The 14,089-nt window shown below is 47.4% G+C and overlaps 1 protein-coding gene across 1 annotated transcript; it reads right to left on the bottom strand.

The window, feature by feature from the left end:
• Window positions 1–3,990: 3,990 nt before the first annotated feature.
• Window positions 3,991–5,502, bottom strand: LOC125465671 (zona pellucida sperm-binding protein 4-like; the record flags this gene model as incomplete). Its single annotated transcript, XM_059638539.1, has 4 exons — window positions 5,453–5,502; window positions 5,227–5,371; window positions 4,972–5,126; window positions 3,991–4,075 (listed from the first exon to the last, which is right to left on the bottom strand). Coding segments are annotated over exons 1-4 (435 nt in total), but the record flags the coding sequence as incomplete, so codon positions are not given.
• Window positions 5,503–14,089: the final 8,587 nt, after the last annotated feature.

Below are 14,089 nucleotides of genomic sequence, written 5' to 3'. Positions count from 1 at the left end.
TGAGCACCTGGAGGAAACCACCCTTTCCCACCACCAGCCACAGGCATAGCAGAAAGGGGCAAACACCACACAGGCAGACCCCACAGGCCAGCATCAGACCCAGGTGCTGTGGGCCAGTGGACACCAACAGTGCCCCCACCCACCCACCAGAAAGATTGGATGAGGAGTGTATTTTGTTACAAGCATTTAATTTACAGATTGTCCATGTTGTGGGCTAAGTGTTATTGCAGATGCATTAAGCACATGTTCAAAGGAGAAATACAAGCTGTAAATGGCAACATTTAAAAGAAAGATTGGAATCAGTAGGGTCCAGTGTTACATATGCAGGCAGAATTACCATGAGAAGGTGCAACTTTAATCCTGAGATGCATATGTCAGTTCTCATGGTGTTTAGGGAAAGAAGTGAAGCTAACTTTTGATTATGATGATTCGTTCCAGAGAGCAGCATTGTGAAATTGTGCAGAGTACTTGTGAATTGGAAGGCAGGGAAGAAAAAGAAAGAGTCTGTAGTCCCTTTAACAGGTAAAGGGTGTTTCCCAAGCTTAGATATTTTGCGAACTTTCCAAGCAGCTGAAGGTGCACAGACAATTCTGAAAGTCACACTTGGGCGATTGGAAACTCATGTTGCCAAAAGAAGCCTATCAATTAGCTTGATTCAACCAATAAACTTAAACCAAGTACTTAGCAACTGAAAAACCACTGAATTTACACTGGACAGTTTTCACAACCTTGGACTGATGCTATTGGATAACCTTAGTGCTCTTACTAAGTATGCAAGGACAGGGTTTGAAACAAAATGAAAAAGATCAACCATCAAAGAAATAAACAGACGCTCTCAGAAATCACCATCGAACTGAAACAAAAAAGTAGCTTAATGTCCTCAGAAGAATTCACAACGAAGCTGACATTCCTAACAGTAGGATCGGTGACAGGGGAAAAAGCACTTGTGACTGGAGACATTGGAGAAGGCAGAGCAATCCTGCCAACATATTCTGTGTGGACTTGGAGAGACTAAGTTGGAATTTTTCTTATTGCTTGGGTAAAATAGGTGCGACTTGTTTATCGGAATAATTTCCCTGTACAAATGTTGGTCAGTTGGGAGGGAATTGTTGGGTTTGTTAGTACCTAGCTCATTGTGGGCAACAAGGACTGTTATGCAGGTGAATCACACTGCAAGCCCAATTAATCTTACATGGGGCTGCATTGTCTCATTGCAGGTCAGGATTTACAGGATGCTTCCCAGAAGCAGAATGATCTCATGGCAGAGATGGCATTCTGAGATACACTGGCAGAGGCTGCTTGGATGAAAGGGCAGCACTGTAATGCCTGCTGCAGTCAAAGGGATAAACCATGTGCTACCTATCTGCTGCTGTCAGCAGATGGTGATGTCGGCATCTGACATCAGGGTCAGAAACCCACCCCTTGAGCTATGTCTGGGAGGCAACATTTGACTTGCCAGCAGTATCTGGTTGTGAACCACAATGCTGCTGCCTTAAGTAAAGCTCATCTTACCCAAACTGCAGATACATGATGGATTGCAGAGTGTGCCCCTTGTGTTGGTCATTACCAGGCACATGCCTGGCACCATGACCAAGAGAATGTTTTGTGGGCTAGTACACAGCCAGGAGGCATGTCAAATGGTTACATTCCAACTTCGTGAACTATACACAGGAAACCAGGACAACATCCTTTAGATATCAGGCAATCATACAGGTCAGAGGGCAGTTCAAAACTGAGTGAAACTGTGCAATAATTGCCTGATGCTGGATTAGATGGAGGTTCTGTCCGAACAGATTCGGTTTCCACCCATCCCTCACTAAACAGGATTTGCTAATTTTTGAACAGTGAGCAAACAGCACTCATGGCACCTTTGTCCATCTGGTTTATTTCTGGTCAGGGTTTACAATTCATCGTGACAGGGAGACACAGCAGCAGCTCTTGGTCTCTTCACGGACACTGCAGCCACCACGACCAGCAGAGACACAGACACCACCATGAGGCCAATGGCTACTCCATGCAGAGCCCAAGGTCTCCCAGAAATGTCTGAGAGAGAGGGAGGGAGATCAGAGGAAGGTTTCTTTTTGCTGGAGATCACAGGTGACCTATTGCAGGGGCTTCACTTACCATTTGCTCCAAGTTGATTCTGGGCACTGAAACCATTCCTGGCCAGGAGGATTGGGCCAGGTGCACTCACTACTGTCCCCTCATGGTCATGGGTACCTCTGCGCTGCCCTGTTGGAGCAAGGACAAGATTAGACCATTCTGACCCAATACAGGGAGTTATTAGGTCAAGTGTGGAACTGGATGAACATAGCAGGCCAAGCAGCATCTCAACGTCCGCTTTGGTGCTCCTGAGATGCTGCTTGGTCTGCTGGGTTCATCTAGCTCCACACTTGGTTACCTTGGATTCTCCAGTTCCCATTACTGCTAACTCCGTGGTCAGAGATAGAGGTCACTCAAAAGATCAGATGTTTCCAAGTAGACATCTGTACTTCATTCACATCTGCAATTAGATGCAGTCAGCAAGTATTTACAGAACCAAAGTTTAAAGGGGTTTTGTAGTGAAAAGTGTGACACTTGGGCAGTGATTGCTTTCTCTCAGGCTGCCACTGGACTCCCAGGACGGAAAATTCAAGTCAGGGAAAGAGGAGGAGAACACCTAGTACACAACCACATTGCTGCATTCATCAGAGCAACAAGTGTTAATTGAGTGGGACATGTCATTGACAATCATCAAGTGAGATTTTTTGGGAATGACAGGTTCTTGGTTCATTAATATCTTCATTCCAACTTGTGCCCACTCTACATTACACCCCTCTGGGAGGGGGGTGGGGGTGGGGGGGGGGGGGGGGGAGGCAGGGGATTAGATCACAGGATGGGGCATCTCTGTTCGGACCAGATTTTATGGCCCATCCCAGTGGATTGGCAGTAGGGGTTGGGGAGCAGTGCAACTGAGTGTCAGCACATTGCTGTGGGTCTGGAGACAAGTATCACTTAAGCCAGGCCAGGACGGAAGGCTCCCTTCCTGGGAAAGGAAAGGATTCTTTTCAAAAACCAAGTGTTGACAGCAATTAAACAGTCATCACAATTTGATGACTTGCTGCAGTGAAGTTTGAGTCAGATCCCCTGAGCATGAGCCTGGAGTTCTGGATTGCTAGCACACAGTGACAATACTACCCATCAATTCTCTTTGCTACTTTGACCTCTATCCACAAGCCATTCCATCAATTGCACAGGTGCTTTTATGAAGGACCCGAAAGAGATTTCACAAACTGAATTCCAACATTCACTTGCCAGCTTAGGTGACCCATTCATGCATGTTTCCTTTTCCAAGCACAAGGTCACTTTCTGCATGTTATGTGCCTGCACTGTAGTGTCTTGGTAGTTAGCACTGCTGCCTCAGCACCAGGGACCCAGGCTTGACTGCAGCCTTGGTGACTGTGCAAACTCCACACATTCTCCTTGTCTTTGACAGAGTTTCCTCCCACAGTCCAATGATGTGCAGGGGTAGGGGGAAATGGGTCAGGGAGGGATGCTGTTCAGAGGAGTGGTGTAGACTGGTGGGGCTGAATGGCCTGCTTCCACACTGTAGGGAAGCTACAATTTCATTTACTGTGGCACCTGGACATGCCTTTAGGCAAAAGGCCACCTGCAAGTTCCCCTTCATTCACATGGCTCATTACTTGCTCAATAAGAGCCATTTAAAACACCAGTGGCCTTCCAAAGGAAAAAGGAACTCACTTGAACCACATCTGGGTGCACAGTCACTTGGGCCAGAGGGAGAGCAAACCTCAGCACTGCAATGCAAGTACACCTGCAAAGAAGCAGAGATTTTAGGGGAGCTTCTTGTAGCTGAGTCCAGGTTGCAGTGCAGATAGTCAGCAAGAGGATTTCATCTGCTTGGTCTCATTCTGAGAATTTGGTTACCTGTCCAGAGAGGGCCTGCTCAGACACTGCATCCAAGAAAACAAAGGTCTTCACTTCAAACCGCTTGTGATGGGCTGGGAACTGCAGGCCAGAAGAGGCATCTACTGGGTGCAGGACAGTCAGGTAGTCATCACCCTCATAGGGGCACCTGGAACAGGAAGGTTCAGTCAGTGGCAGTAGGACAGATATTGATGGACTGCAATGACATCTTGGCCATTAGGCAGTATAAAGCAAGAGCTTCAGGAAAAAAGGAAACATTTTCCCTTGTGCTCCCTTGCTCTAACCCCAGTTGGCTCTCCCAGAGGAGGGGCTTGAATAAAGTGAGATTGAAGAGGGCTCCCACTAACTTCTTTGGAATCAGTCATCAAATGGAAGTTAAAAGCTATCCAACAAAGTGGTGCTAAACCTCCTCATACCCTGATGTGCTTTTCAGGTGAAAAACTGAAGCTAGAGCAACAGACGACCCCAATTTAAACAATTCAGCAAATTTGACCAGTCATTCCAGAGTGCAGGAATCATAAGCTGCAGGGAGACACAAGGTTTCTACTGGCAGTACCTGACTTCTTTGCTTTACCTCTGGGAATAGGTGACACCTGTTCCGGGAATGGACAGGGTCTAACATGGCTAAACAGGGTGATTAGACATGGAAGGATCTGCATGGGATCTGAGGTTACAGATACTGCCCGACTCCGTTTCTCTCGTCGTTGGCTTTTATTGTCTGAGACAGCATGTTGAGCTGTGTCCTTGGATCATGTACATATGTGCATTCGAGGAGATGTACATTGTACAAGCTTAGACTGGGCAATGCGGGCCATTGCAGCAGCACAAAGCCACGTTGCTTTTACTGCAGATTCTGTAAGGGCAAGCAGGCTGCTATTGGAAGAGGGTTAGTTCATGACAAACTGAATCAATTGCATTACGAATCTGCTTTTACTCTCCCAGTCTGTAGAAACATTTGTCCAGTATCACTGGCCTTGACAGGAGCAGATTTACAGCAGTCATTGTGATTGCTTTATCCTATCAGTCTTGCCATTGAGTCCTTACCCATCCACCAGGAGACTCCACTGCACCTCATGGTCAGGGGCTGGCACAGGGGTTGCCCAGCAGTCACGCAGTCTCAGCACAATCATTGGGTCAGTGCGATCCTTCACACAAACCTCAACAAACACCGACTCCCGAAGGATCCTCTCAATGGGGTAGTCACTGTCCTTGTACCACAGCCTGTAGTTGCCATCTGACAGAAACAAGGAGAACAAACTAGTCACTCCCTGAAGGACCACATTCCTAGTGCTCTATTACCAGGGCAGCACTACCTTTTGCTATTCGCAGGTCCAGCCTCAGGATCCCATCTTCAGAAGCAGCTGGTGGAGGGAGCGTGTAAACTGAGACATTGATTTGTAAGCCAGCCTCATGCTCCCCCTTGTACTTGCACTGAATGTGCAGGCTGTTGAGACACAAAGAGGTGGAGAGGTTTCAGTCAGTAACCCTTCCCTGTACACACCAACAAACCCCACTGCCCTCTCACCTGAACGTGCTGTCCCTGGTTATTGAGCCCTGTTGCCCCAGCTGAACCATCCTCTTCCCCAAGATGTCTGTTTCATACACAAAGCTTCCAGTCTCCTCCTGCAATGGAGGGCAGTGTTTAATAGAGAGCTGGCCCATTCAAAATGGGACAGAAAGCCAGAACGTCCAATACTCACCCGCTGGGTCGAGCCACAAGAGGTAATTGGGAAGCGGAAGGCTGCAAGTTCCTCTGTGATAAGCTTAGGCCTGCACTCAGCTTCTTGTCCATCTTTCACGTACAGAGATGACAGGTTGAGGGCAGGACGAGTCAGGTTCCTGCTGATTGCTACAATGAACTGGCCATCTGCTGTACACACTGCAAAGAGACAGAGAAAAGCTTCAGTTTCCTCAATGGTTGTCGCTCCAGTAATGAGAGAGAAATCAAGACTCAATGACCCAAACAACAACAACTGCTATGCTACTGAATCTGGTCAGAATTGTTTTCAAGTTTCATGATTCAGAGAGACAGATTGTCTGCCTTTCAAGTTGCAAAGGCTGTGACTGCCCAAAGTAAGTGCTGGAAACAGTCTTCTACATGACTGAAACAAATAGTCAGGTGTTATGTTTAACCAGGAAGACCATAAGGGAGTCTTCTCAGGCAAGGAGAAGCTGAAAAATGCCAAGGGCAGGATGTGCTGGAATGTCAGCTGCAAGGGCCACATGCAGTAGCAATGTCTGGAACAGATGGTGAAAAAAGTCAGTCTACCCGCAGGGCCAAACCCTGGGGCAGGGGCCGGTGCACTTGTACCAGGAAGCCGGGGTGGGGGGGGGTGGTGTGGCAAAGAGGAAACAGGGAATGCTCATCATCAGGTGGTAAGGGCAGAAAGCAGGAACTGTGTGGAGGATCATCACAATTTGTCTAGGAGCAGACTGAGTGGTCAGCCAAAAACACTGGCATTTGGGAAGTGCACAATTGTGCGCAAAAAGAGAATCTCCAGGATCACTGGCCCATAAAGGAGCACAAGGAAAGCTGATACAGCCACAGGCCTCTTGTATTCAACCTGGTGACATCTGTGGCGTGAACTGTGCACCGAGCAAGAGCTTCACTTCTCAGACCAATTCAGTGCACCACATGGAAGAAACATCACCTGTTGAACTGGCAAAGCTAAATATTCATGAACTCAAACTGAGCCTTCGAGCAAGTAACAGGGTGATCTAGGAAGTTGATCAAAAATTCAGTGCAGAGCACTGCCTCGTGTCATGGTCACAGGGTCTGGAGAAGTGGTGCTCAGAACGGGGCTTGATTAAAACTGGGCACAAAAGTGTGACGTCTAAGTCTTAGATAACATTGGCCAAAAAGGGTGTTTAGCCACAACTCCCACTATCAGTAGTAGGGCAGAAGGGTTACAGTTGTACAAGACAACCTCAACTGTTCAGAGAGTCAGTAGCCCTTACTACAGAGGCCATTCAGCCCAGATGCAGAATCTGTCCCACTGCCCAGCTCCAATCAGTCCTGCAAGTTCACTTCATCAAAGGACCATTCCTTCAAACCATCCCTTGGTCATTAATACTGCAATGGTGTTCAAAACATTTCTTCAGCCTCTTGAAGAAAGCCTGGTGTCCCCAGGCCTTGCCTGCTTCAGACAGAGACCTCTCAGTGACTGACACCTAAATCAAGTCTCAATCCCTTTTGGGGAAAGAATTACAGCATTCCCCCATTTAACACTGCAACAAAGACACCACAACAGGGACTCAGTTTCAGCAAGTCCCCACAGCCTCAAGGACCTTCACATCCAGCAAGATCCCCACTTGATGCCTCCTTGGAAGAGTGTATCTTATTTACTTCAACTATTATTTCAAAAGCCACATCACCTTCAGAAACACCACATGGCCACAGGTCTGTTCCTACTTCAGAACCACACTAGTGATTATAATCAAGTCTCTCCCCATCCCTTCCATGATATTAAAGTTGAGAAATCCTGGAAGGCATTTGCACCTTCACCAACCATCACACTACTGGCCTGTTCAAGTTGAATCAAGAACAAAACACAACTCTTACTACCACAAAGTCAGAAACCATTATTACCTTCTGTGGCAGGCAGCATGTTCTGGTTTCCTTCGCACAATGTTTAGTCACACAAACACTCAAAGCTGCAGAGTTTGGACAGAAGTGTGTCAGGAACATGCCAAATGCACAAGGCTCGACTATCTCAACCACAAACCAACATTGCCAACTCGCAATTTCCCCTACTTTGTTTGGGGGGTGGGGGGTTAGTGCAGGGAAGAAAAAGGTGGGAAAAGGGCCACAGGAAAAATTTAAGGAAGCTAATTAACTCTACATGGGTTTTAACTGACTGTCAAAAAGTGGTTTCCTTGTCATGGAATTGACCCAAACATCTCCAAATAACTGGAGGTTTGATTTGCTCAAGTGACTGTCAATAAACTGGCCCATCACTGCCAGGACTTCCCTCTGACCCTCTCTAATCTGGGGAGGGTTCAGTATGACAGGGTTTGCTCTAATTCATCTCTGCATTAAGAGGAGAGACACTACACAGACCAACTCGTGTAACTGCCCTAAACACCAACTTGTTTACTGGAGATCAATCCATTAGGCTCCACATGGGCATTATTTGATTCTGCTGTATAAGAACTCAGGAACACTGTCCAAAAACAAACAGTAGATTTCAAATTGGCAGTTTCTACCTTCCCACAAACAAAGCTGAAATAACCCACTAACAGCTGTAGAGAGTGACAAACACCTGAACATTACAGTATGCTGTGGAATTTCATGAAGATTTCCAAAATCTACATCCAATGCAAAGAAACAACTCAATTTGGCAAAAAAAATACATGATCCACCATCAAACAAACCAGCCACTTGACTCGGGAAGAATCTCCAATTCTACTTGAGAGCAGTGTCACATTGCTCGGTGTGTGTCTCAGGCACAGGCGAGTGCCTCCCGCCCACTGACTCCTTCACCATTGTACAAGGAAACAGGAACGAAGTCCTTGCTGACCGCTTCAGTGTCGGGCTCATTTGCTCGCTGCGGGATCCGGGAGGTGGGTGCTGCTTACCCGGGCTCTCTCTCAGGTTGTAGAAACACGGCTGCCCACTGAGGCTCGGTGACTCAAAGAAGCAGCCCCGCTTGATACAGTCAGTGCTGCTAATAGCGGGCGCGCCACACGGCAGCCTCCAGGCCGGCTCCGGGTCACGCACAGCAGAGGCCAGGAGGGGCAGAGCGGGTCACGCACAGCAGAGGCCAGGAGGGGCAGAGCGGCCCACAGGCCCAGCCAACACAACAACCAATATCCCATCGCGCTCCCTGAACCTGTGTCGAGCCCTGAGCACCAGCCCGCTTTATAGCCAGCAATTAGCTCCCGGCCCACGGCTTTCTCGTGTTTAAGAAGCTTTAGCTGTCACTGATCCTAATTAAGGATTAGTGCGAGATTCCTGCTTCAGTTCCATTTTGACAAGGGACCCTGGGTTCCAGTCAGAGCAAGATTTTAGTTTGTTTCAGAATCGGTTCTGCTTGGATATGCAAGTAGGGAAGAGAATCGGAGAATTATGCCGGTGCAGAGGAGGCCATTCGGCCCATCAGCGGTTCTGTTCCCTGTGCTGCCTTTTCCAACTCTCCCCACACAGTATTATCCAAATAACCTCCCACAGTGTCCCTCCTGAATGCCTCAGTTGAACCTGGGCTCCACCACATTTCCAGGCCGTGCATGCCCTACCCTGACTACCTGCTGTGTGTCAAAACCTTTTCTCACTTCACCCCTTCCACATCATTTTAAATCAATGCACTCTTGTTCTTCCTGTTACCGGTGGGAATATCTGTGGAGAGAGACACAGTTTGGAATCTGGCCTGATTTCTACAGAACGGGTCGGTGTTGGAAAACTGTTTTTATGTATTTGGCAGGGAGGGAGTGATGGGGAGAGGAGCGAGGGGAACAAATGGTGTGGAGGCTCACTGCGGGACATCAGCAGTTACTAATTGTGATGAAAGAGAAATAGAGCTGTAACATGGGACTGAATTAAGGCGGGATACAGAGAAAATGGGTCTTCCTGCTGAAAACAAAGTAAACAAGATACATTCATCACAAGATGCTAGTGTGCAGTAAGTGTGAGACGTGTGAACTAATGCATTTAGGTAGGTCGAACAGTAAACAGGAATATCCAACAAAACAGAAATATACCGAGCTGGGTAGATGAAGGGGGTGTTCTTGGCGTGCGAGTGCACAGGACCCGAAAGGGAGCAGTGCAGGGAGGTAAGGTTGTAAAGAGGACCCGTGGAGTGCTGTGCTTTATTGGCAGAGGAATAGAATGCAAACCTCGGGATATAACAGTGAAACTCTTGAGAACAGCTGTATGAGATACTGGTGAGGCCAAAACTGGTCCGTATGTTCAGGTTCTAAATTGGGACAGTGCTTCCAGGGGTTGATTGAAGGAGTTTGTTTGCAGGCAAAGGAACCTTTGGCAATTGGGAGGCCTTCAAATGTGTGCAAGCTACAGTCAAGGTCAATATGTTCCTGTGACGGTGAAGGGCAAGGTTGGCAGCAGCAGCGAACCCGGGATAACAAGAGATATTGAGGCTTTGACCAGAATAAAGAAGGTGGCATGGCTCAGGTTCAGGCAGCTGGGATCAAGGGAATCCCTGGAGGTATACAGGAGCTTTCTGAAGAAGTAAGTCAGGAGGGTGAAAGGGGCGTGGGTAGGAGATCACTTTGGATGAGAAGATTCAGGTGAATCCAAAGAGATTCTTTAAGTATATTAGAGGGAAAAGAATAACTAGAGAGAGTATATGACTCCTCAAGGACCAAGGGGGGCAGGTCTGTGTGGAACTGCAGGAGATGGGTGAGATACCCGATGAATATTTCACCTCTGTGTTTACCGTGGAGAAAGAGATGAAGACTTGGAGTAGTTAGTGGCAATACCTTGGGGACATTCCACGTCACAGTGGAGGTGGTGTTGGTTGTAACAGAATGTGTGAGGGTGGATACATCTCCTGGTCCTGACCCGATATATCCAAGAACTGTGCAAGATGCTGCAGAAGAAATTGTGGGAGCCCTGGCTGATATTTTTGCATCATCGTTCGCCATAGGTGAGGTTCCAGAAGGTAGCAAATAAGGTCCCCTTATTCAAGAAGGGCTGTGAATAATAAGCTGGAAATTACAGACCAGTAAGCTTCACATCTGTGTTCGATACTTTTTTGAGAAGGTTCTGAGGGATATGTTACACATGTATCTGGAAAGACAGGGTTTGATCAGCATGGCTTTCTGTGTGGCAGAATGGCTTTGTACATGCGAGATCATGCCTCGCAAATTTGTTTGAGTTCTATGATGAAGCGACAAGGAAGGTCGATGAGGACAGGGCAGTAGGCGTAGTGTATTCAGATTTCAGTAAGGCCTTTGTTAAGGATCCACATGGAAGACAGCTCTGTAAGGCTAAATCGCATGGAATCAGGGAGAGCTGGCACATTGGATACACAATTGGCTCTATGGTAGGAAGCAGAGGATAATCATGGAACGGATGCTTATCAGACTGGAGGCCTGTGTCTATTGGTGAGCTTCAGGGATCAGTGCTGGGCCCTTTGCTGTTTGTTATATATAGCAATGATTTAGATTAGAATGTACTAGGCATGATTAGTGAGTCGCGAATGACACTAAAATAGGTTTGATCGTGGACAGTGAGGAAGGTTATCAGAAATTGCAGCAGGATCTGAATCAGCTGGGGTAGTGGGCAAAGAAAGGCAAAATGAGTTTAATATTCGCAAGCGTGAGGAGTTGCATTTTGGAAAGTCAAATCGAGGTAGGTGTTTCATGGTGAATGGTAGGGCCTTAAGGAGTATATTGGAACAGAGGTGCTTGAAGTTCAGGTTGACAGTTCACTGGAAGTTGAGTCACATATAGACAGGGCAGTGAAGACGGCATTTGGCACACTGGCCTTCATCAGTTAGTACACTGTGTATAGAAGGTGGGAAGTTATGTTCTAGTTGTACAGGATGTTGGTGAGGATACACTTGGAGTATTGTGATCAGTTTTGGCCACCTTGCTGGAGGATTGGTGTTATGAAACTGGAAAGTGTGCAGACGAAATGGACAAGGGTGTTGCCAGGACTCAAGGGATGAAGTTGTCGCGAGAGGTTGGACAGGCTAGGACTTTTTTCTTTAGCATGTAGCAGACAGAGCGGGGAATCTTAGCGAGGTGTATCAGATCATGAGAGGCATGGGTAGGGTGAATGCACTCAGCCTTTCTCTCTCAAGGCTGGGGAATGGAGGCCGAGAGGGCATCAGCTTGAGGTAACATGGCAAGAATAGAGGGACAACTTTTTTTTTAAAAAGCAGAGGGTGTTATGCATATCGAACGAGCTGGCAGCAGAAGTAGATCAGGTGGGTCCATTAAGAACATTTAAAAAGCATTTGGACAAATATGTGAAGAAAAAAGGATTACAAGGATATAGGCCAAGTGCAGGGAAATGTGGTTCGAGAGGATGGACGTTAGGGTCAGGATGTACAGGTTTGGAGAGAAGGGACCGTCCCTATGCTGTCAGACTCTATGACTCTGTGCCAATCAACCTTTCATCTCTTTCATAATAATTTTTATACGTGGCAGTATTCTAGAGACTGATTCGCAATTTGTGGTGAATCCAGGACAATCCCAGAGAACGTGCAATCTCTGTACTGCCCCCTATTTCGTGAGGCTATTGGGCACATTTCTGAATACCAAAAGCAGTGAGGTATTCACACCTTGCTCTGCTGAACAAAGGCCTTTCACGTGCGTTCGAGACTGTTCGTCCATAAGCAAATGTTGCCATCCTTTGGAATGAGAGGACCCAGCACACACAGACAGACATCCCCATGGTCACTGTACACTGAGAGATTTGGAGGAGGGTGGGAGAATGTTGGAGAGTGTGAACTGGTTCTCTTTGGCAGAAAGAATGAAAAAGCAAGGTATTGTTTAAGTGGAAAAAGAATTCAAGATTCAAAGGGAGCTGTGTGTCCTTGTACGTTCATTACAAAATGTCATGAAACAGGTAAGAGTGAGATAACACAATGAGTGAGGTTGAACAGTAAAAGGGGAACATACAACAAACCAAAATATACCGAGAGGGGTTGATGAAGTGAAAGATCTTCACTTGCAAGTGCACGTCCCTGAAGGTAGCATTACTGCTAGATAGGGTTGTAAAGATGGCACGTGGAATACTTTCCTTCGTTGGCTGCGGACCATGTGCAGGGAGATGGGATTAGAGAGAGCAACTGGATGCCTTTGGGTCAGTATAGACGAGATGGCCCCTTCTGTGCTGTGTCATTTCTGTGGGTCTGGGCCCGGTCCCAGTAACTACATCGGAAGGAAAGTGGAATGTTATTGTTTATTGGAAGGGCAATGGAATACTAAAAGTGGTTGTACAGGCCATTGGAGAGGCTGCATCCAGAATACTGTGAGCAGTTTTAGGCAACTCGTACAATACATCACAAGACCAGGCCCTTTGACCCACCAAGCCTGTGCCATTTCCGACTCCTTATTTCGACTCTCTCCTTATTGCATAGGCACTGTTTCTGACCCTGTGTTCGCCTCCCATTCAACTGTCTGTGAAGAAAGATCTTACCTGTTGCTAATGTGCCCACTTCCACCACCTCCACTGACAGTGCTTTCCAGGCATCCATCACCCTGTGTGTGGAAAGTCTTCCTCACACTTCTCCCCTAAACCATCCACCGCCACCACCCCCCCTCACCTTGATTTAGGATTGCTGAGGGAGAAAGGGAATGGGTGACCAAAAGGCAGGGGAAGAGCAGGAAGGCAGTGCAGGTGACCCTGCAGTCATCTTCCTCAAACAACAGGCATTCCATTTTGGATACTGCTGGGGGAGATGGCTCACCAGGGGATGGCAGCAGGAGCCAGGTTCATGGCACCATGGCTGGCTCTGCTGTACAGAAGGGCGAGAAAAAGAGTGGAAGGGTTGTAGTCATTTGGGATTCAATTGTAATTGGAGTAGAGAGGCAGTTCTGCGGTCGAAAGCGAGACTCCTGAATGGTATGTTGCCTCCCAGGTGCACCGGTCAAGGATGTCTCCGATCAGCTGCAGAACATTCTGAAGTGGGAGGGTGAACAGCCAGTTGTCCTGGTGCATATAGGCACCAATGATATTAGTAGAAAACGCGATGAGGTGCTACAAGCAGAATTTAGGGAGTTAGGAGCCAGGATAAAAAGTAGGACCTCAAAGGTAGTGATCTCAGGATTGCTACCGGTGCCACGTGCTAGCCAGCGCAGAAATGAACGAAAAGCCAGGATGAATGCGTGGCTTGAGAGATGGTGCAGGAGGGAGGGGTTCAGATTTTTGGGACATTGGAACGAGTTCTGGGGAAGGTGGGGATGAACCCGACCAGGTGGTTGAAATTACAGTTGGGGATTACTTGGGAAACAGTGACCACAATTCCGTACGTTTTACAATACGTATGGACAAGGATGGATGCAGTGCTAAAGGAAGAGTTCTAAACTAGGGGAAGGCCAACTATACTAAGATTCGGCAGGATCTGGGCAATGTAGATTGGGAGAAAGTGTTTGAAGGTAAAGCCACATTTGATATGTGGGAGGCTTGTAAAGAGAGGTTGATTAGCGTGCAGGAGAGACATGTTCCTGTGAAAATGAAGAATAGAAAAGGCAA

This window comes from Stegostoma tigrinum, chromosome 30 (genome assembly GCF_030684315.1).
Source record: "Stegostoma tigrinum isolate sSteTig4 chromosome 30, sSteTig4.hap1, whole genome shotgun sequence".
Classification (NCBI taxonomy): domain Eukaryota; kingdom Metazoa; phylum Chordata; class Chondrichthyes; order Orectolobiformes; family Stegostomatidae; genus Stegostoma; species Stegostoma tigrinum.
This window is presented reverse-complemented; position numbering and strand designations above follow the sequence as displayed.